The sequence below is a fragment of the Cheilinus undulatus genome, linkage group 9, assembly GCF_018320785.1.
Source record: "Cheilinus undulatus linkage group 9, ASM1832078v1, whole genome shotgun sequence".
NCBI lineage: Eukaryota > Metazoa > Chordata > Actinopteri > Labriformes > Labridae > Cheilinus > Cheilinus undulatus.
This window is the reverse complement of record NC_054873.1, coordinates 1,859,313-1,881,402: the sequence shown is the minus strand read 5'-3', so window position 1 is coordinate 1,881,402 and position 22,090 is coordinate 1,859,313. Positions and strand designations below refer to the sequence as shown.

The following is a 22,090-nucleotide window of genomic DNA, read 5'->3' as shown; positions in this document are numbered from 1 at the left end:
AAAGTGGCAATTAAGATAAGTTAAAGGTGGCAAAATAGGTCAAAAAGCTGTAAACACTGGGGGAAAAAAATGGCAAAAATGAGTGGGAAGTGACCAAGTAATGACTTAAAAGTGGGAAAAAAACGTTGCAAAAAATGAGTGAAAAATGACTAAAATGTGCAAAAATCAGAAAAAAGGTGAGGAAATTACACAAAAAGTGGCATATTATTGCAAAAGGCAGCTTAAATGAGTGTAAAGTGGCAAAAAATATGAAAAAAAGGGGCAAGAAATGGCAAAAAGCAGTAAAAATTGGATCAAAGTTTTTTAAAATTGCCAATAAGGGCGATGGAAATATGCAGACAAAAATGGAGTTTGACAGTTAAAGCCCACTGCATACGTGTGGGAAACAAAACTGATTAATGTGACTTGCAGTGGATAATTTCTGAGGTCAAATTTTCCTTTTAAAGGTTTTCTGGGGACTTCTTGGTGTGGGATTTGTTGATCACGTCCTGAGTTAATCTATCAGTTATAGCTATATTAAAGCATATTTGTTGAGATTACGTTGATTAATGATTGGTTTATTTATTCATCAGTCCTTGAGTGTTGTTTTTAAAGAGTTACCTGTCTGACAGGTGAGTCCTCCTGTAGGAACATGGGACTGGAAGGTTCCAGCTGGATGGAGGCTGCTGTCAGAATCTCCAGTGACCTGAAGCTCACCTGAAACAGGCCAACGGTCACTCACCTGATTATCATGTTTTTAAAAGCTGATCAAAAGGCTAAAAAAGTGCCATGTTTGCAAAACAGATGATCATCCTTCACCAGGTGAAGCCCACTAATGTGAGCGTCTCAAAAGTCAGTAAACTTGTTTCTAACAGGTCTATGGATAAACATCTTTCTCGAATTACAACACAAAAATACGACCAGCACAGAAGTAAATGTGCTAAAAGTCTGTGCAGACTAACTGCACAAGAACACAGATATTCCTGATAAATCCTCTTGATTCTCTCAGGACTCACCGCGAGCAGAGCAGGAAGATGAAGCTTTCCTCGGAGCGTTAACTTCAGCTCTCTGGACGCCGGCAGGTTCAGTCTGCACTGCAGTGCCACGCTGGCACTGTTACTGTGATTCTACAAAACAAAAAACACTACAGCTAAGAGGGGCAGGCTTGTTGGGTGTCCTGAGATTAGAAATGTTAGGAGTTAGAAGGATGGATCCACACAAAAACACGACATACGATCTTATTTTTAAACTGAAGCCAATGCCAAACTGCCTTAGATCTAGAATGTTCCAATGACTGGAGGGTGCAGCGAATCTCAGCAAGACAATGTGGGGTGCCTTTAAAAAGTATTCACCTCCAATTTAATGATTTTACAAATAAACCACTGTTGATATATAATTCTGCCTTTTTGATAAAAATATTACAAAACAAATATTTAATGTCAAAGTGGAGACAGATTTCTACATAGAAAAGTCAATTACATAAAAAGCTGCAATGTAAAGTAAGTGACTGCATAAATATTCACCTCCTTTAAAGTGACTGAGCTAGTTCAACAGAGGTCCAGACTAGGGATGCACGATATTGGATTTTTGCCTATATCCGATATGCCAATATTTACAGATTCATTTTAGCCGATACAAATATTGATACCGATATTTAAATATGCTTTTTGGAAAAAAAAAAAATTCAGTCCTTTTGGACACTTTAAGGTTTAGGGGTGACCAAGGAAACAAACTTTAGTCCTTAAAAACACTTAAAAGTTTAAAGAGTGAGGATAAATACAGAAAAAGACTTCACCTAACATAGGTCCACTAAGTTATTAGAATATATCAGTGATTCTCAACCCTACTCAACCAAAGAGCCAAATTGATGAAAAATACCTTAACAAGAGCCACAATCGAAGAGGTGAAAAGGGCTAAAACAGCTTGAAGCACCAAATAACAATAAGTTAAAGGTGGCATAAACTGTGAAGAAGCAGCAAAAATTGGTAAAAAATGGGGAGGAATATGTGGAAAAGGGTCAGAAAGAAGCAAAAATGGGTGAGAAGTGACCAAAAAAAAAAATGAGTTAGAGGTAGAAAAAAAATGGTCCAAAAGTGGCAAAACCAGGCAAAAATAAGAAACAAGTCGTTTTTAATGGCAAAAGGTAGCTTAAAAAAAGTGGTGAAAAAATGGTGGAAAAGGGCAAAAATGGGATAAAAGTGGCAAAAAGAAGTGGCTAAAATGGGGAAAAAATTGGAAAAAAGTGGTATTTAATGACAAAAGGTAAATTACGTGGGTCAAAATGGGGAGAAAAAGCTGAAAAGGGGATAAAATGTGATAAAAGTGTTAAAAAATGGGTAAAAAGTTGCAAAAAAAAATGTAAAAATAGGAAAAAGTAGGGGAAAAAAATGAAATGGCAAAAGGTAGCCTAAATGGATGAAAAGTGGCAAAAAATGGTAAAAGGGGGCAAAAATTTTCCCTTTTTTAAGGTTTTCTGGGGGAATAATATTTCAAATTAAGACATAAAAGAGCCACAGATGATCACAAAAGAGCCACATGTGGCTCCAGAGTCACACGCTGAGTATCACTGGTATATATGGACAAAATTTACAGTGGATATATACTGAAATACACACGCAAAATATCGAATGTAAGTATCAGCAGAAATTTTGATATCTACCGATACAAAAACGACAAAATTGTGCATCCCTAATCCAGACAGCTGGATAATCAGTCACTGATTACTGGCTACCATTACACCATAAAGACAAAAGAACACTCAGAGAATCCATCATGAAGAAATGAAGGAATATGTCACATGTGTAAATCTGCCTAGATCAGACCGTCCTCACAAACTGAAGGAGACTAGTGAGAGAGGCCACCAAGAACCCTAGAGCTTTAACAGCTTTAACTTTACTACATCACCACTGATTCGTATGTTTCTGCTGTTTCATCACTTCTTCTTCTATCTCTAGACCTGGCTGTTCCTGTTGGCCTTACCAGCTGTGACAGATGAGACAGATCCTCCGCTACAACCCCACTGGTTGTTCTCTGCTGAGGCAGCATGCAGAGAGACCCAGAAACCTGCTGAGAGAAGACCAACAGGAGGGTTTGTCAAGTAAACTAAAGAGTGAGTGTGTGTTTAGAGGATGCTTTCCTCGTCAACAAAGAAAATATGTGGTTTTCCTTCTCAGCTGCTTTGCCACATTTAGAACACACACCAACATCACCTTCAACAGATTCTTAAACCCTTCAGTGTTTACCTGCTCGATGCTGTAGTCCGTAATGTTCACCAGCTGGTTCCCTTCTCCAGTCACAGCCCAGACGTCAGCTCTGAACAGGATGTCCTGAACTGAGAAGAGGCCTAGGTTCTGGATCTGCAACCAGATGAAGAGATACTGGTAAAATGGAGATAGAAATAGTATTTTATTGTTAACCCTCCTAGGGACATCTTGAACTTTTCTGTGTTTTTTATTTTCAAGCCAGTTTGGCTGTGCTGAATGAATATAGCTCATATTTGCCAGGTGATGTATACTAGCGCATCTCAAAAGATTAGAATATCATGAAAAAGTTCAATATTTTTTGTCGCTGTTTTCTTAAAGTGAAAACCATATACTATATAGACTCATTACACACAGAGTGAGATATTTCAAGCTTTATTTGTTGAAATGTTTATGATTATGGCTTACAGATAAGAAAACCCAAAATTCAGTGTCTCAGAAAATTAGAATATTACATAAGATCAATTAAAAAAAGGATATTTTTAACAGAAATGTCAGGCTTCTGAAAAGTATGTTCATTTCTATGCATCAATACTTGGTTGGGCCTCCTGTTGCATGAATTACTGCATCAATGCGGCGTGGCATGGAGGCGATCAGCCTGTGGCACTGCTCAGGTGTAATGGAAGCCCAGGTTGCTTTGATAGCGGCCTTCAGGTCATCTGCATTGTTGGGTCTGGTGTCTCTCAGCTTCCTCTTGACGATATCCCATAGATTCTCTATGTGGTTCAGGTCAGGTGAGTTTGCTGGCCAGTCAAGCACAGTAACACCATGGTCACTGAAGCAGCTTTGGTACCTTTGGCAGTGTGGGCAGGTGCCAAGTCCTGCTGGAAAATGAAATCAGCATCTCCATGGTGCTTGTCAGCAGAAAGAAGCATGAAGGTCTCTAAAATGTCCTGGTAGATGGCTGCGTTGACTGTGGACTTCAGAAAACACAGTGGACCAACACCAGCAGATGCCATGGCAGCCCAAATCATCACTGACTGTGGAAACTTCACACTGGACTTCACACACCGTGGATTCTGCTCCTCTCCACTCTTCCTCCAGACTCTGGGACCTTGATTTCCAAATGATATGCAAAATTTACTTTCATCTGAAAAGAGGACTTTGGACCACTGAGCAACAGTCCAGTTGTTTCTCTCCACAGCCCAGGTAAGACGCTTCTGACGTTGTCTCTGGTTCAGGAGTGGATTGATACGAGGAATGCCACATTTGTAGCCCACGTCTAGGATTGGTCTGTGTGTAGTGGCTCTTGATGCACTGACTCCAGCCTCAGTCCACTCCTTGTGAAGCTCCCCCAAATTCTTGAATGGATTTTTGACAATCCTCTCAAGGCTGCGGTTCTCACTGATGCTGGTGCACCTTTTCCTACCACACTTTTTCCTTCCACTCAACTTTCTATGAATATGCTTGGATACAGCACTCTGTGAACAACCAGCTTCTTTAGCAATGACCTTTGACCTTACCCTCCTTGTGGAGGGTGTCGATGACTGTCTTCTGGACATCTGTCAAGTCTGCAGTCTTCCCCATGATTGTGTAGCCTACTGACCCAGACTGAGAGACCATTTAAAGGCTCAGGAAACCTTTGCAGGTGTTTGGAGTTCATTAGCTGATTAGGGTGTGACACCATGACTTTCCAATATCGAACTTTTTCACAATATTCTAATTTGAGACACTGAATTTTGGGTTTTCTTATCTGTAAGCCATAATCATCAATATTTCAAGAAATAAAGGCTTGTAATACTTCACACTATGTGTAATGAGTCTATATAATATATGGCTTTCACTTTCAGAAAAGAGTGACAAAAATATTATATAATAGTATAATATAATAAATAGTTTTATGATATTCTAATTTTAGAGATGCACTAGTATTTAAAAAATAGAATTGTGGTGTCAGTTTCTTAAATTAGCCTAAAATGGCTATGCTACACAAAAACTGACACATTTGTTCCTAAGGACCAAAAATGTCCTACTGAAAACCATTGAAAATGCATGTTTTTTATCCCATATTTATCTCAACATGAACTAATGCATTCCTTTATGTTACAATTTCATTTTGGACTACTAGCTTTAAATTTTTAATTGGTATATTTGTCCACCAGATGGCGCTACGTTTTCCATTCAAAGCATGCTGCAAAATTTCCACTTCTATTGTTTTCTGTAAGGATGCCTTTCTACTGAAATGTTAAGTGTGTGTCCCGACTAATGTTAGATAATGGTGTGTGTGTAAAAAAAAAACAAAGTGTGTGTGTATTTCATTTGACCTTTGGTGATTTTGTTCTATTAAAATTCAGAGGAGTTGTGTAAACATATTGGCCTTTAAAGGGTTAAAATACATAAAATATAATCAACATTTGATGTGCGTAATTCAGGCTGGTGTAATTTTACAAGACTGACTCATTTTAATGGGAAAAATATTGATGCATAATATTTTCACAGCATTTTTTTGGAGGTGGACATTTTTTGCCCTTAGGACTTCAAGTATGAGTTTTTGTTTTAAATCTGAAACTGTAGAAGAAAAAAATATGATACACCAAAATAAATGTTGCTCCCAATCATTGTTCCCACTCATGCCCTAAAAAAAAACAATAAGCAAATACTCATTGAAATGCATTCTATGAAAATTTTTTTTTTTTTTTTTTTGTCTATTTCTATTAAAAACAATGGAGTTGTGTACACATACTGGTCTTATAAGGGTTTAAAATCCCCAAAACATAACTAATATTTGATATGTATATTTCAAGCTGAAGTAGTTTTAAAAGACTGACTCGTTTAAAATGGAAAAATAATACATTTGAGCATCATTTTTACAGCAGTTTTTGAGAAGTGGACATTTTTTGTCCTTAGGACACTGAGTGGGAGTTTTTGTTTTAAATATGACACTGTAAAAGAAAATGAGGATGCATCAAACTCTTAAGGGTTAAACTAGAGATGTGTAAAGAGATTTCTAAGAAAAAAAATCTTAAAAATGAAAACAAAAGCATCAACACAAAAGTGATTTCATCGCCAGTGACCTCAAGCTGTTTCCTGCAGCATAAGAGCAGTGTTTTAGTTTCTGCAGGTGTTTTTGTTTTAGTTCGACTGGAGAAAGAAGAACTGAAAAAAATGTAAAAAAATGGTTGTTTCTTCTAATAATTGATGTTGTTTCCTCCTGATAAAAATCACCTGGTGCATAACTAAAGTAAGCATAAGTCATCAGTCAAACCGGATGGGCAACAAAATCCTCAAGTGCCAAGCAGAAAGAGGCGGAGCAACACTGGCTCCAGTTTGGACTGTAAATTCCTCACCCTTGAATAAAACATCCTAGCTCTGACAGACCTGTCTCTGTGTCTCTCTGTAGACGACATTAATCAAACTTTTGGCAACGGCCAGTGGAGACTGCCCAGTACAGGTATGGCTGCTAAAATGATTTAAACAGTTAAACTTCTACATTTACATGTATGAGCCTTATAGATGTGTTTGTGAAGGTCTTCCATGCCAACGTTGATTCAAAAGGTTCATTGACTTAGCTCAACTTCATGAAGACATTTCTCATCTGGATGGTTATTTTTAAGCTTGAAACATTTTGAGGAAATATGTAAAACAATGTTTCCAAAAAAAAATAATAAACTGAAAAAGTATTCTTTTAATCAGAATTAAGGGTTTCAGGGTTAGGGTTATGCTCTAGTAGGTATTAATTCTAGTAAGCAATAGAATGTGTGCATTGATAGTGTGGCTGCAGGATGTGCAAAGAGTGGAAGGATGCTGACAAGACATGATCAGAGTATAAAACATGCAAGGATGAGGGATTATTCATATGAGGTAGATAAAACAATGTAAGATAGTTCATTAGTGCAATTTGCATATAAGGTAAGACGTTAACCACAGTGAGATTTCTTGCAGTATTTGAGAAACTCTGTAAATGTGAATTAGCCATCAGAGTGACTCTGTGACTGTTGATTAGTCATCAGAGTGGCTCTGTGACTGTTGATGAGTCATCAGAGTGGCTCTGTGACTGTTGATGAGTCATCAGAGTGGCTCTGTGACTGTTGATGAGTCATCAGAGTGGCTCTGTGACTGTTGATTAGTCATCAGAGTGGCTCTGTGACTGTTGATTAGTCATCAGAGTGACTCTGTGACTGTTGATTAGTCATCAGACTAACTCTGTGACTGTTGATCAGTCATCAGAGTGACTCTGTGACTGTTGATTAGTCATCAGGGTGGCTCTGTGACTGTTGATTAGTCATCAGAGTGGCTCTGTGACTGTTGATTAATCATCAGAGTGGCTCTGTGACTGTTGATGAGCCATCAGAGTGACTCTGTGACTGTTGATTAGTCATCAGAGTGGCTCTGTGACTGTTGATTAGTCATCAGAGTGGCTCTGTGACTGTTGATTAGTCATCAGAGTGAGTTTGTGACTGTTGATTAGTCATCAGAGTGACTCTGTGACTGTTGGTTAGTCATCAGGGTGACTCTGTGACTGTTGATTTGTCATCAGTGTGGCTCCATGACTTTTGATTGTTTGGTGGAAGATCAGCGCTTGGCTTTCAAACTAATTTTTTTGTTGTAAAGTCCAACAGGGCTTTCATGTGTTTTGCACTGAATAGTCTAGCTATTTTGGCATAAAGCCCACATCAGTGGAGGGCTGGAGAGTATGTGGAGTTGGCCGTTTACTTTCCCAGAGTACTGCAGTGCTGAGCAGGTTTCTGTAATGATGACAGTCTTTTATGTCACCAACACTGGTTCTAAGTCCAACATACCAACAGTGTGATCTTCTCTCCTCAGGGTGTAAACATGCCTCATCACAGCCTTCCTCTAAGAGAAGACTTTCTCCTGTGCTCCATCTGTCAGGATGTGTTCACCCATCCTGTCACAACACCATGTGGACACACCTTCTGTAAATCCTGCATCACTGACCACTGGGGTCCCAGAGTCCCATGTCAGTGTCCAACCTGTGAAAAGGTTTTTAATACAGCCCCCCACATGGAGGTCAGCACTGTGGTCTCAGAGATGGCTGCTCAGTTCAAACAGTCAGCTGAACAGAAAGATGAGAGCAACAACCCAGAGAACCAAGCCGCCACACCAGGAGAAGATCTCCATGATGTCCTCAGAGGAACCATGATGAAGGCTGTGATGTCCTGTCTGGCCCTTCTGGTGTGTGTCTTCATAGTCCGGATGGTTCTAGGACCAAACACTCTTGGTTTGGTTCCTCTGGAAGAAGAATATGAAGGAATGAAGCTGGAGAAACTGGAGGCTAAATTTCAGCAGATGATTCAGATGACACAACAGAAGATTCAAGAGATCAGTCAAACTCATTTTCAGGAGTTCACTGAATCTGTGGACAGGAGGCTTCAACACTTTATTGACAGGGTCGATGAGAGGCAGAGGAAGGGAGAAGCAGAGGCTGTAGGCCTCAGCAGAGAGCTGGTCCAGGAAATCTCTGAGGTAAAGAAGAGAAGTTCTCAGCTTGGGCAGCTCTCTGTAAGTGTGCTGGAGTTCATCAGTGAAGAAATGGAGAAACAGGTGAAGAGGAGTCTTGCTGAAGCTGAGCTGAAGAGACTTCAGCAGTATGCTGTGGCTCTGACTCTGGATCCTGATACAGCACATCCCTATCTCATCCTGTCTGATGATGGAAAACAAGTTCATCATGGTGATGTTCAGCAACGTGCTCAAGCAAATCATGGATTTGACACAACTGTCTGTGTGTTATCACAGCAGAGTTTCTCTTCAGGCAGATTTTATTTTGAGGTTCAGGTTAAAGGGAAGACTTGCTGGGATTTAGGAGTGGCTGAAGAATCAATCAACAGGAAGGGACAAATCCAACTGTCTCCTCAGAACGGTTTCTGGACAATATGGTTGAGGAACGAAAGTCAGTATGCTGCTCTTAATCACCCTCCTGTCTGTCTCTCTCTGCAGTCCCGTCCTGAGCAGGTGGGGGTGTTTGTGGATTATGAGGAGGGTCTGGTCTCCTTTTATGACGTTGATACTGCAGCTCTGATCTACTCCTTCACCCGCTGCTTTTTCACCCGCTTCTCTGAGAGACTCTACCCAATCTTCAGTCCCTGTCCTAATTATGGTGGTCAGAACTCTGCGCCCCTGATCATCTCTCCTGTAGGTCACACTGGTTAGAAAGATTCAAACAATGTTTGTTAATAATCAATAATACGTTTAATCAAACATTCCTTTTCATCAGGATTGGTAGAAGGCATCTTGAGTTCCCCCCATTTTAGCGGAAAATATTTTTGCTATTTTTCACACTCCTATGGTTAAAAATGAAAATACAATAATAGGTTTATTCCCAGTCATGTCCTGATGGTACCAGCCAAGATTTATGATGACTAGACAAATTACGCCATTTAACCGCTTATGTTTGCCCCTCTCAAAGATTTTTTGGCTCTTTTTCTTAAAAATGAAAATAAAAAATCACTAACCCATATGCAATGAGCTTTGCCTGATAAATATTAACAGTAAATGTTACAGAAATCAGGCATATGGTCATGTGCAGAAGTTTTAGGCATGTAAGGTGCTAAGGATTCATAAGGGGGCCCAAAGGGCCACAACACAGGAGGGGGGGGGCTCGACACATGTGTAACTGGGCAACCAAGGTCAAGCTCGATGGCTTCTCCTTTATCTGGGCCTTTTGAATCCTGGTAATAAGCCAGATGACTGTCAGTTTTTGGGCTCTTGGTCCAGTGTGTCATGAGTGTGCCTTGAATAAAAGTTGGGGCGTACAGTCTATGAAGTACAGATACCCTAAGTGGACATCAATACTTCAGTGATATAATCTTCAAAGGCAGGGGTGGAATGTTTTACAAAATTTAAAGAATGCCACCATCTTCAAAGGTAGAAGACGTACTGGATGATGTAAATTTTCTGCTCCCTGTCAAAGGTAACAATAGGTGGCTATTTTTTTAAAACATCAGAATTTTATCAATAAAAATCAAAATTTTACTGAGGGGTATAAACTTTAATTAGACGCACCACAAACTAAGGAAAACCCAAAGAGGGTTAGGGTTAGGCAGCTGAACTTTTAAGGCTAGGGTTAGGGTAAGAGAGAGGGGGATAAAAATTGTGAATAACACACCACAAACTGAGGAAAACCCCAAAGAGGGTTAGGGTTTAGCACTCAAACATTAAAGACTAGGGTAAGAGGAAGGGGGATTAGATTACTAACATCATACCACAATCTAAGAAGACCCCAAAGAGGGTTAGGGTTAGGCACCTGGATCTTAAAGGTTAGGGTAAGAGGGCGGGGAATAAAAATCGGGAATGACACCGCAAACTAAAAAAAACTCAACAAAGCTTTACTAGTTCAGTCTTATTCTAACAAAGAGATCAGTTGAGAATAATCATTTTTTGCATACAAATCTAGCTTCCAGCCTTGTATTTGTCATAATTTATCTCATGTAGTGATGCTCATCTGCATGTTGCAGTTGCAGCTGGAAAAATAAAAATATATATATTTCTCCTTTTCACATTTTTCTGCTTATTGAAAATGATTACATGTATTTTCTAAAGTTTCAATCACAATATAAACCACTGTCAAAATGCATCACTGATTCTGCAAAATTTAATTAAAATGAACTTTATAAAAGAGCTAATTTCCTTATTTTTTCTGTTCTTCTGCTTTAAATAAACACTCTGACGGTCTAGTTTTTGTTGGCAGAGTAAGTCAATATAACCAGAATGTTGTTTCCTGTGTTGTTTTTGATCAAGTATCGCTCTTTATTTTATTTACCATTGTTTTAAAGGAGCACCACTCCTTCCTCTGTTTTGTGTGACAAAGCGCTTCTGTGTTTTTACTCACATAATAAGTGAGGTTGAAGGTCAAACAGCTGCCGTCTGATTGGTCCTTAGATGAAGACAAGGAAGACGATCTGTCCGCTCTGATCTCAAACCGAGGCGGGTTAGGGTCTCTAAACAGGCGACGAGAGAGGGAGACTTTATTTACTTCATTGATTTAGATTAATTCAACCAGGACAACCTAACTGAGATTAAGAATCTGATTTACTAGAGTGTCCTGGCCAAGACAGACAGCAGACATAAAACATTAAACATAAAAACACCACAAACACAGATCAACCAATCAGTCAAAACATCTACAACCTCAGGCCTCTTCCTCCAACACCTTCAATCTACAAATGAAAACACCAGCTCTTAACGGACAGAAAAAGTGAATTTTGTGACTGAGTCACAGAGCGAAGACTGGAGCTTCTACAACTTTTCACAGGAATAAAATCACACAAGTATGATGGAAGCAGGTTAAGTAAAGCCTTATAAATAAGGACATGACGATGATTTTACCTATGTGTGGTCAATGAGGGCCGACAGACTTGATCATACAGATTACAAGAATGAGTTAAGGACTTCAAATTCATTATGAACCTCAGCACCCCATGGTAAACATGTCCAAAGATTTGAGGCATTGGGAAGACTCATGCTAACCTTGCTAGCTGCCGGACTCTGAGTCTGTCATCAGGCAAATCTATGTTCAAAAGAAATATTCAGAATGTTTGTGCTGAACCAAACACTGTTTGGACCAATCAGCATCATCTGAGAAAAACGAGGTGGTAGCTGTGGGCGGGGTCTAATTATACTCAAGCTGTTTTTAATGGCTGCCTCCAGTGCGGTGGTTTGCTTAGATGTAGCTTTAGCATGGCATCAGTTTTACTACACCTGGACCACGTTTCTGTATGAAGAAAAGAATAAAAACAACACTGAAAGATTTTCATGATGGAAAAGATGATTTCACTCTTCTCCTGGTCTGCTTTTGCATGAGTTTGTGATCATTAGGGTGAGATTTGCTGGTGTATCCAACGGCTGCTACAGCAGTAGCTGTTAGCTCGGATGTAGCTGGAGGAAAACAGCAGTTGAATCAGAACTGGACCACACTTTTTTTTAAAACAAGAGCAGAGAGCCACACGGAAAGCTTGTCTTAACAGAGAAGACGTTTCTGCACATCTCTAACCGACCTTGGCATGAATTTTATTCACCATGAAGCTCCGCCATTAATAATCCAAGGCAGCGGTAGCCTGAAGCACATGCATACAATGTCATTTTGTCTTGTTGCTCTGATTGGCCTGTCATGAATGTAACAGACAGAATATTCCTCCAATCACCTTCCAAGAATTTGTTGAAAAGTCCTGCCCTTCCCAAACGCTCTCTATGGGAGCTTTCCCAGATGAATGTGAAATACATCCATGTTCATGTCATTGCGTTTAAATCAAAACCATACATGTGTTTAGTCCACATGACAGTACCATTTACTGCATGTTAGAAATATTCAATGTGCAATCAGAGAAAATGGCAATAGCTGACTGACAATTCAAAGTACATGTGATTGGACAGTTCATATCTAGGCTGTAATGACATATTGATGATGGAATAAATCCCCAAAAATTTAATTTGACTTACAGCCACTTCCTGTGCATAAATTACATTACTATAAAATATAAATAAATGTTTTATTTTTTTTTTTTAATTTATTGACATTTTCATTCTCTGTGTCTCTGTTGTTTCTAGTAATTTCTCTCCATGATGACAGCTGACCAGAAGAAAAAATAAAGTAATTTAAAGTCTCACCTGATGAAGAGGAGGTCTGTTTGGTACCTCAGGGGGATGAAGATGTCATTGATGTTGTCGTCTGGATAACCCTCCTCTCCTTCACTGGTTAACAAACAGACAAGAACAGACAAGAACAGACTTTAATTATTGTAATTAATGATACAGAGGGAAGCACTGTCTTCATTGTTGCTTAACAAACACTGTGAGTTCTGTTTGCGATCATACGGTGGTTTCAACAATGCCTTAAATATAAATACGTGAAGAGTAGGGCTGTCAAAGTTAACGCGTTCATATCGCGTTAACTCAAATTACTTTTAACGTCGCTAATTTTTTTGTCGCACGATTAACGCATGCACGTTCTGTATGACCCTCGACCCATCCCGTAGTTTGCCAGACCAGGAAGTGGTGCCGTCGTGATGCGGTACGAACAAGCAGAAATGGATAAAGGACAGAGACTTTGAATGACAGGTTCAGCTTTCATATCTTGTAAGATAAGACTGAAGTTATTTTCTCCTACTGTCGACATGAAGGGAGTTACAGGAAGCTCGTAGAGTCTTATATAGTCCTCACCACTCGCTGGCCATGCACACCGCTAATGGAGAGAGCCAGTGTGATTTATTCATTTATTTAGGCTATTATATCTGCCATGAACCGGCACCACAGCTGCACTGACAATTTACATTGACTGTTGACTGGTCCGATCACGTCTCCTAAAGGTCCGCTCTCATCCCCACTCAGCTCCTGCTTGAAAGTTAAAGTATTCGGAAAAAAACGAAACTTACTAAAACGATCGACTGGAACTGTGAATAAACGCCAAATTTAAATAACAGTCAATCAAGATGCTGCAAAACTGTCAAAGCCTCTGCAGTCCCTGTAGGAGATTGTCTGATGCTGGTGAATGTACAGCTGCATCATGAGGATGAGGAGGAGACAGAGCAGCAGAGGCTGGTGTGTGACAGGAGAGCAGAGGTTAGTGAATGAGCTCTGTAGAGTATCAGAATAGAAGCCGAAAGCATTATTAGACTGTGGCTCTCCTTTATTTAGGAAGAAAAAAATGGTTTTAGATTAAATCTGTAGCTCCTCTACGATCTGAAGAATGAAGAGATGGTTAAGTCCTCTTACTACACCTTAAAAGTTCTCCACTGAGATTTCTTTTACTTTGTGTGTTCATGAGTTTTGAAAAGCAGCTTCACATGTGTGTTTATTGACATCATTCCAGTAAATCTACTGGACTGGTGACAGTCAGACAGTAAGAATATTCCTACTGTCAGCATTTATTTTACATTTGGATATTTTTTAGTTTGAAAGTAATAATATGATAAATAATAGCAGACATTTTTTTAAGTAATTACTTGCTTTTTCTCTTGAGCAGGGCAGATGTGTCCACCTTACTCACATCAGAACAGTGAAACACCATTAGATGTGTCTGTGCCTTACTGCTGAGCTCTCAGCAGAGACTTGACTTCTTTATGTCCATGTGTGATGATGAGATCTGTTGTTTGGTGTTCAGCTGCTGAAAACAGAGGATTTAACTTCTAGAAGTCTAAAGTTTGACTCTACATTGTGGTATTATTCAGTAATGTTACATTAAGGTCAGTCTCTCCATCTGTTGTGGCTTGTTGGGCTTGAATTTACCATGTTATGCTCTCAGCAGATTTTTGCAGCGTTCAGTATCTTTGAGCTCAGACTAGAGAATTTTCTGGACTTTATCTGTTGTTGTTTTGGGTTGTTGACATGAACAAACATTTGCATAAAGAAAGCATTTTTTTCTCCTATTTTTGTTGTTTTTTTGGTTGAATTCTTGCATTACCTTAGTAATTTCCAACAGTTTTAAAGGGAAATCTTCATTTTTATGGTTCTAACAGGACATGCCTTTTCATGGCAGACTGCCTTAGGGTTCATTCACACCAGAGCTGTTTGGTTTAAAAAAACTGGTCTGTTTTCCCGGATAGTCCGGTTCATTTGGAGTGGTGTGAAAGCTCACATGAACTCTGAAGCGGACCAAACAACGAGGGTCTTGTTTCGCTTCCAAACAATCCCTGGTGCTGTTTGTTTAAGGTGTGAAAGCAAAGCAGACCAACTTGTGAACCAAAGGCAGGAAGTGGCATAAAGCGCAATGATTTACAGATTTATATGTGATTTAGTACACTCAGATAGATGTCGGCACCTCGCTTGGCATCTGTGCAGCCATAGCAACACGTCGCAGTTTCTCACTCGCATGTTAGCTGGCCTTTTTCTTCTGTGCTGATTTATTTGTCTCATGTAAAGAGACATGCTGGACAGGTCACCACCTCACTGGCTGCTCATAATGCCCCAATGCAAAAGCAGAAACCCCAAGAGAATATAAATTTGGAGGTTTTTTGTGTTTATGAGGAAAAATAGACCTGCAGAAGGAGATGGAATTCCGTTTCCGTCGTCTTCTACATCTCATTTTTCTCTTCACTCCTCTTTGTTTGGGACGTCAGCGCCACAAACGTATGTTTTGGTTCGTTTGACCCAGGGTAGTGTGAAAACAAACCAAACCGCAGAAAAGTGCAACAATGTTACAATTTGAGTTCAGAACTGAACTGAGTCCCCAGACTGTCAGATGTGAAAACGACTCTTATAGGTACATAGTTGCTTTTGAAACATGAGATGTTATGTCAAAGAATGCTGTATAAAGAAGTGGAATGATCAGATCAAAAGGAACTTTCAATAAATAACCCTGCTTGGCTGAAGATTGTGCACTTGTCTCTTCTTCTACCACTACAGAAACTGGCGTTGTCGGCAGGATTCAGTTGACAGGTGCACGTGTGTTGAGGTTCTTTTAAAACAGATGATTGGCCAAAAACCTCTAAATTAGCACTGTTTATTGTAACTAGAAGCTGTATCCATGGTGCCGATCTGAACATAAATAGAACAATGCAGAAAAGCTAAGCAAGGCTGTTCGCTCTGTTTGGAACCTCTATCAACCATCAACATTACTTTTTAATAAATAGGAAGAGTTTGCCCTTGTCTCTTCTTCTACCACTACTGCTGTTTTCTTGCTGTGTTTCCCTTGAGTTCTGTGCTGCTTATTCATGATGGACCCACATATTCTCTCACATCAGCCACCCGGGCACTCAAAAACAATCTAAAGTATGGACTGGTCACACAGCTGAACACTTTTCCCCTTTAGGTCAGACCATCTGAGGTGAGATCTACATTAGCGGTCTCACCTGGTCGTTGCCATGATGATCCGTAGGTGATCCAAGAAGACAGAGCGGCTGAACTCAAACTCCAGACGGAACGATACCTGGACAGAAGAGGAGCATGTTTACATTAGGTGTTCTTCATCAGAATATTTTCTTCTCTCATCAGTGCTCCAACAGAGAAATATACTTTTTTAAGAACCTTTAATTCATTCACCAGCAGTGGTAACTTTCTCAAAAATGATTTTGCAGTAGAAAAGCGTGTAGTTTATCTTTTAAAAATGAAACTTTGTCCGAGTGTCCCATCGTCTCTGTGAGCCGACTGCAGTTTTCCCTCCAGCTACGTCTCACCTTGTTAAACAGAAGCTAACAACAGTCTGCTCCACAGTCTGGACCAATAAAGTGGACTTCATTCAGACAGGCAGCTGTGAAGGGGGCCCTCGGGGGCCTCAGAGTGAAGGGCGGGGCCGTGATCATGTTTACAGGACGGTTATTAGTCTAATGAAGGATTAAGTCTATGGCTGTTGTTGTGTGTATTCCTGCTCAGTGTAATCACTATCATTAGAATAACAGCAGAGAGATGGGCCAATAATAACACCTGTTTAACAGCCTGCAGCTACAGAAACAGGAAACAGGTATTTACTCTATCATAGATGAGAGAGGATCAGGTTAATACCTCTGAAACCTTAAATCTGTTTTTAAATGATGCTGTCTCTATTTTACAGCTTTAAAAACAAAGTTTATTTCATAAGGAAGATGTTAAAGAGCTGAATGGATCTGTTCATAAGGACTCCCATGATCAGAGGAACAAGGTGGACAGTGACTTTTCCAAACGTGTGCTCTACCTGTTGAAAACGTGTCTCTATGTATTAAAAATATTTATAAAACACATGATGAATTTTGTTTGGTGACCGGTTCATCACATTCTGTCTATATTGTCTTTAGGAAGAGGACTGGGGCCACTGAAAAAATTTAACTTCAGAATTTTAGCCTTTTTTTTCCCCACAATTTTGATTTTTTTTCCTAAAAATCCTTACATTTGTCCTGATATTTTCTTTTGATTTAAAAAATTTCGACTTTGATCTCAGAATTATTTCTTTGTTTTTTTTTTCCCTTTGAGATCTGACTTTAATTTTCAAATCCTGACATTTTTGCCTCGACTTTTGAAATGTTGGCTTTTTTTCTAAATACTTTTTTTTTTCCAATATTTTGACTTTTTTTCAAAATTTTGAGGTTTTTCCCCTAAAATTTTGACTTTAAATATATCACTCTGACAGCATTCCCTGAATCTTCCCATAATTCTTTTTTTTCTCCTAAAAAAATTTGACTTTTCTGTTTTTTTTCCCCCTCAGAATTTTGGTTTAATCCTTGAATTGTGTTTATTTTTTCCCCCTAAAAATTTTGACTTTTTCCTACATAATATCTTTTTTTCAAAATAAAAAAAAATCCTCAAAATTTGTAATTGTTTCCAAAAATTTTTTGATTTTCTTTTCAAAATTCTGGCTTTAATCTCAGAATTTTGATGTTCTTTATTTAAATTCCGACGTTAATCCCAAAATACTTTTATCTTAGCATTCTGACATTTGTCTTCAAATATATATATATTTTTTGTCATAATGTTGGCTTAAATTTTACAATAAGTCTTTTTTTCCCAGATTTCTCAGGGCGTTTTTCTGACATTTCTGGCTTTTTCTCAGAGGCCTGGGCTAGGCCTGGGCGATATGGCCTAAAAATCACATCAAGGTATTTTTCTTGCCTTTGACGATAACGGTATTTTATCACAGTATTACAAAATTAAAAAGAGATAATGCTTTTTAATCCAAATTCAAGTGTTATTAACCCCTTTCTCCCATTAAAACAAGCCTTTGATGGCATACTCAATCTATCTCTAAGTATAGGAAAACAGAAAAGATGTTTTGTTTTGTTTTTTTTTAAGTCTCTCTAGGTTTACTTCTGTTTAACTGCTCTCCAAGTTTCACATTTCATCTCTAACCTGATGAGGTGTGTTAAGCTGCTAATGGCTTGAACACGTTTCCTAGTGAAGGCGTTCACAATAAAAGCATTTCAGGAAAAATGACAGCCGCGGACTTTTATTTTGAAGAGCTTGACGGAAGTATTGTGTTTAGCATTGAGTTAGCTTAGCTTTGGCTGTCGCACCAGGGAATACGACTAGTTTACAGCAGCTTTTCCGACCTCGTTTAACATCGTAGTCTGGATCTTTGACTCACTGTGGACTTAGAAAAGAAAGTCATAAGTTAAAACAGACTTTTAAACGGTTGTTTATGCCGTTGTAAGAGGAAGCGCTGCAGCGCTGGGCTCTGAGACCAGCCAAAGCAGCACTTAGCTTGTGTTACAGCCCAAGGCAGGCTGACAGAGACGGCACACTGACTTAGTTGCGGTACAGCCGTCAGACTTTGAGAGGAAAAAACACGTTTTTGCCTGCTAACTAAGACTGAGGCAGATACGATGTCGTCATTGACAAGCGTTATCGCGATTGGTCGTTTGAGTCCAAATCTCTATCGTAGGCCAAATTTGTATCATTTATAACGTCTACCACATATACCGCGCACCCCTAGTCTGAAGGCAACAGTTGGTCTAATAAAATTATATTTCCGTATATTTTATTTCATGTCTGTATTAAACTTCAGTGGCTCAGTTTGCCTGAATATACTCAGTATTGATCAAAGTAATCATAACTCTTGAATTTCCCTCCAGTAGACTAATACATTTTTCGAACTGAATTAAATTGATTATCATTTTGGTCAAAATCCTTCAGTCCCAGTCTGGATGGGGGTCAGTATTTCCTCAGAAAGTCTCAGCATATTTGAGTCTTTTTCTTAGCTTATCTATTTCTTCAGTTAACATTCTTATAATGATTTAATGCTAAAATTCCACATTTAAAAGTCTGATTATAACACTTTGAATAAAAGTGCAAACCTACCTGAGACAAAGACCTCATGAACGGAGCACTGATGTTACAGCTCCTCTGACTGGCCAGTCTGTCCTGGGAGTAGCACTCAATCTGAATATCTGATTGGTCCTGTAGGGACAGAAAGAAGTCTGCTGAGTCAGCTAAAGAGTCACTTTTCACTTAAATTTGCTGCTGTGGGTATAAATCGTGCTCTATGGCTGGGTATCAGAACTATTACAGCATTTTCAGCAGTCCCTGAGGCCACATCTACAATAAAACATCCACTGAAAATAGTCAGTTTAATCTTGGTTTTTAAACAGCTCAGTGTTCAGATACTGGTAATGAGTGCCGTGCACACAGATCCAATATAACAACTAAAAACGTTGCAGTAGCCATGCCAGGCCAGTAGTTGGGGCTGTGACTTAATGATGAAACAACACGTGCATGCTCACATCCTCCTCCCTCATGGCCTGAGTTTGTCCAGATTAATGCACTGAACCAGCCAGTCAATCATGAAAAAGTATCCCGTTGTTTTAAATGTGGGATAGTCTGTGTGTTAACAGTCAAACCTTGACTATGAGGCTGGAGAAGACGAGGTTGGAGCTGAAGGAGATGTGGATGGATGCTCCATAGGCGTTCTCTCCCTGATTCTCCAATCGAGCGAACACCATCACCCTCCGCCGCCCAGCCTCCACCACATGCACCGAGTCCACAGACGTCCCCTGGTGGCTGCAGAGGGACCAGCTGGCCCTCTCCCTGGAGCTGCAGAACTGCCTTCAGACCAAACACAGAGACAGTTATCCGTCTGGTAAATCATCATAATGAAGCATGAATGTGTTAATAAAGACCATTACTCACTGGACAGTCATGAGGTCGGTGTGGCTGTGAAGGATGAGGTCAGGAACGCACGTTTCCTCCTGCTCACAGCCGTTCCAGAAAGGAAGCTATGGCAAGAAATGAGGATTATTCATCCATGATGAATCAATGAAAAACCTCAATATGCAGCACAGCTTATTATTACTCAGAGACCAATTCTAACAGGATTTTAAAGAGCAGCTTCATTTCAATAGTTAATCCTAATTAATATCATGTTTAAATTCCATGACTGAATCCAAGTTCCAGGAAGAACTGCTTTTAAAAAGGCACTTCCATGTTCACGTTGGAAGTGGTCCCAGAATGTGGATGCACAAGCGCTGTGGTTCCCAACCTGGGGTTTGGGGTGCTTAAGATGTCTGCTCTGACATTGTCAAAACTAGATGTTAATTTAAAAAAAATCATGATTACAAACCTGACGTACAATAGAGTATAGGGGCCAACCTAAAAGATTAAAATATGAGGAGAATCTGTAGATTTCTAATCAAAAAGGTGAAAAATTTGTTTGGAAAAAAAATCATAATTTTTGAGATTATAAAGTCTTATATTTGCAACCTTTCAGTGTTTCAAAAGTCAGGAATTTACAAGAAAAATCAAAATTTCAGAATTTAAAAACTGTTAAACTGACATTAGAAACTCAATTTTTTTAAGTTTAAAACTTTTTCAAATCTAATTTTACAACAGTGTAAAGTCAGAAATTTACAAGAAACCAAACTGAAAACAGTGGTCAGATTTTGACTTTTGGGCTTTATAATCTTTAAAGTTCTTATCTGGGGTTCAGGGACATCTACGGCTTTAAAAAAAAAAATATATATATATTTTTTTTTAATGAAATAATTTTTAAACCTGATGTTTTCTTTTCTGGAAATTAGTTATTCTTTTTTTAAAGAGTGGTCCTAATGCACTGTAATAATAACAAGTAAGATAAGAACAAGTCCATATAGGTCTGTTATGTTGGGATTTTGTCAATGAAAACAATTTCAAATGATGAGTACTTTTTCCGAGTGGGTCTGAGGAGGGCTTAGCTTTCTGCGATGTGACTAGGGGGGGCCCTAAGGAGAAAAGGCTGGGAACTACCGCACCAGTGTGATTTCCAGCGCTAATGTTGAAGTGTACTGTTCGATGCCTGTCTCCCTCATTATGAGAAATGCATGAGTGAAAACCAAATGTTGGTTTTCTCTGTAGTAAATATGTCTCATGAGGTGATATTTTAGTTCTTAGCTTTTATTCATATTTTAGTTTTTACTTATTTTTATCCTTTTATCATTTTAAGATCTCCAGTGTTCCCTCTGGGGGAGCCCTCTGCACCAGGAGCGGTGGTCGGCTATGGCTGCAGGAGTCTGTCTCGTGGGTTCCCGGCGGAGGTTTGGTGTCTCTGCCTCAACTCTCCTCTGGGTCCTGCGTCGGTGTCCTGTAGCTGTGGGTGACTCTCTGCTCCTGGTGCAGACGGCTCCTCTGATGGCGCTTTCTCAACTGGTTCATCTGTACTCAGCCTCTTGTACTCAGCCTAATGTCCACTATTTTAGTGTGTGTGCGTGTGTGTGTGTGTGTGTGTGTTTGTGAAACAGTGCATGCGTGTGTGTACATTTAACTGTTGTCAGTGGGGTGGTTAATAGTGGGATAGGGTGGTTGCGGGTGTGTGGGTGTGAGGGATTGACTTTAATCGTCTACGTGAAGCAAAAGGTGGAGGTGGGTGGGTGGGTTTGAGGGAATGTTTTTATTTGTCTATGTAAAGCACTTTGAGTTACATGTTATGTATGAAAAGCGCTTTATAAATAAAGTTTGATTGATTGATTGATATTTTAGTGAGTCCTCAGAGTAGAACTAGCAGGAATACTGAGAGGGAGGCTGTGGAGGTGGGTGGAGCTGAGCAGTGCTGGTTAAATCGTTGAGTGGGGGGGGTTTCCATGACACAGAGGTGATTTTGGGTGATTAAAGTCACAGCCACAGCAGCCTCCATGCAGGCCCGTTGGCTGGGCCCCTGAAAAAACCCAGAATGGGCCCTCCACAGCTGTCATTACCAGTGATATCAATGCACATGTGTTAAGTCTGTAGCACTGGTGCTAGCATCCTGGCTAACAGTGACTTCATGTTGGAGCTGAGAAAGTGTGGCATGTATTTTTGGGTTCTGATTGAGATTTATTTTTTGTGGTACTTGTAAACCATATTTTATGTCCATTACTGCTCTTTTGCCATTTTCAACCTGTTTTTACATCTTTTTGCCTACTTTAGCAGCCTTTTCACCATTTCTCCAGAATTTTGCTGCTTGTCACCCATGTTTTCCACTTTTTTCTAAAGTTTTTACCCCTTTTTACCCATTTCTGATACTTAACTTTTCTACCACTTTTTCTCTC

General features: G+C 39.4%; 1 protein-coding gene across 7 annotated transcripts in view; it reads right to left on the bottom strand.

The window, feature by feature from the left end:
- Positions 1-22,090, bottom strand: part of itga11b (integrin, alpha 11b) — a 73,436-nt gene that overhangs the window by 3,263 nt on the left and 48,083 nt on the right. For 4 of the 7 annotated variants that reach the window (XM_041796678.1, XM_041796673.1, XM_041796675.1 and 1 more), the window contains 10 exons: positions 19,722-19,807; positions 19,433-19,637; positions 18,894-18,992; positions 15,980-16,056; positions 12,801-12,884; positions 11,026-11,134; positions 3,222-3,335; positions 2,959-3,045; positions 996-1,106; positions 601-696 (listed from right to left, as the gene is read on the bottom strand). In XM_041796678.1, the coding sequence (XP_041652612.1) occupies positions 601-696; positions 996-1,106; positions 2,959-3,045; positions 3,222-3,335; positions 11,026-11,134; positions 12,801-12,884; positions 15,980-16,056; positions 18,894-18,992; positions 19,433-19,637; positions 19,722-19,807 (1,068 nt within the window). Of the gene's footprint in view, positions 1-600; positions 697-995; positions 1,107-2,958; positions 3,046-3,221; positions 3,336-7,978; positions 9,340-11,025; positions 11,135-12,800; positions 12,885-15,979; positions 16,057-18,893; positions 18,993-19,432; positions 19,638-19,721; positions 19,808-22,090 lie in introns of those variants that run through there. The other 3 variants (XM_041796674.1, XM_041796677.1, XR_005992389.1) reach the window with 2 other exon arrangements.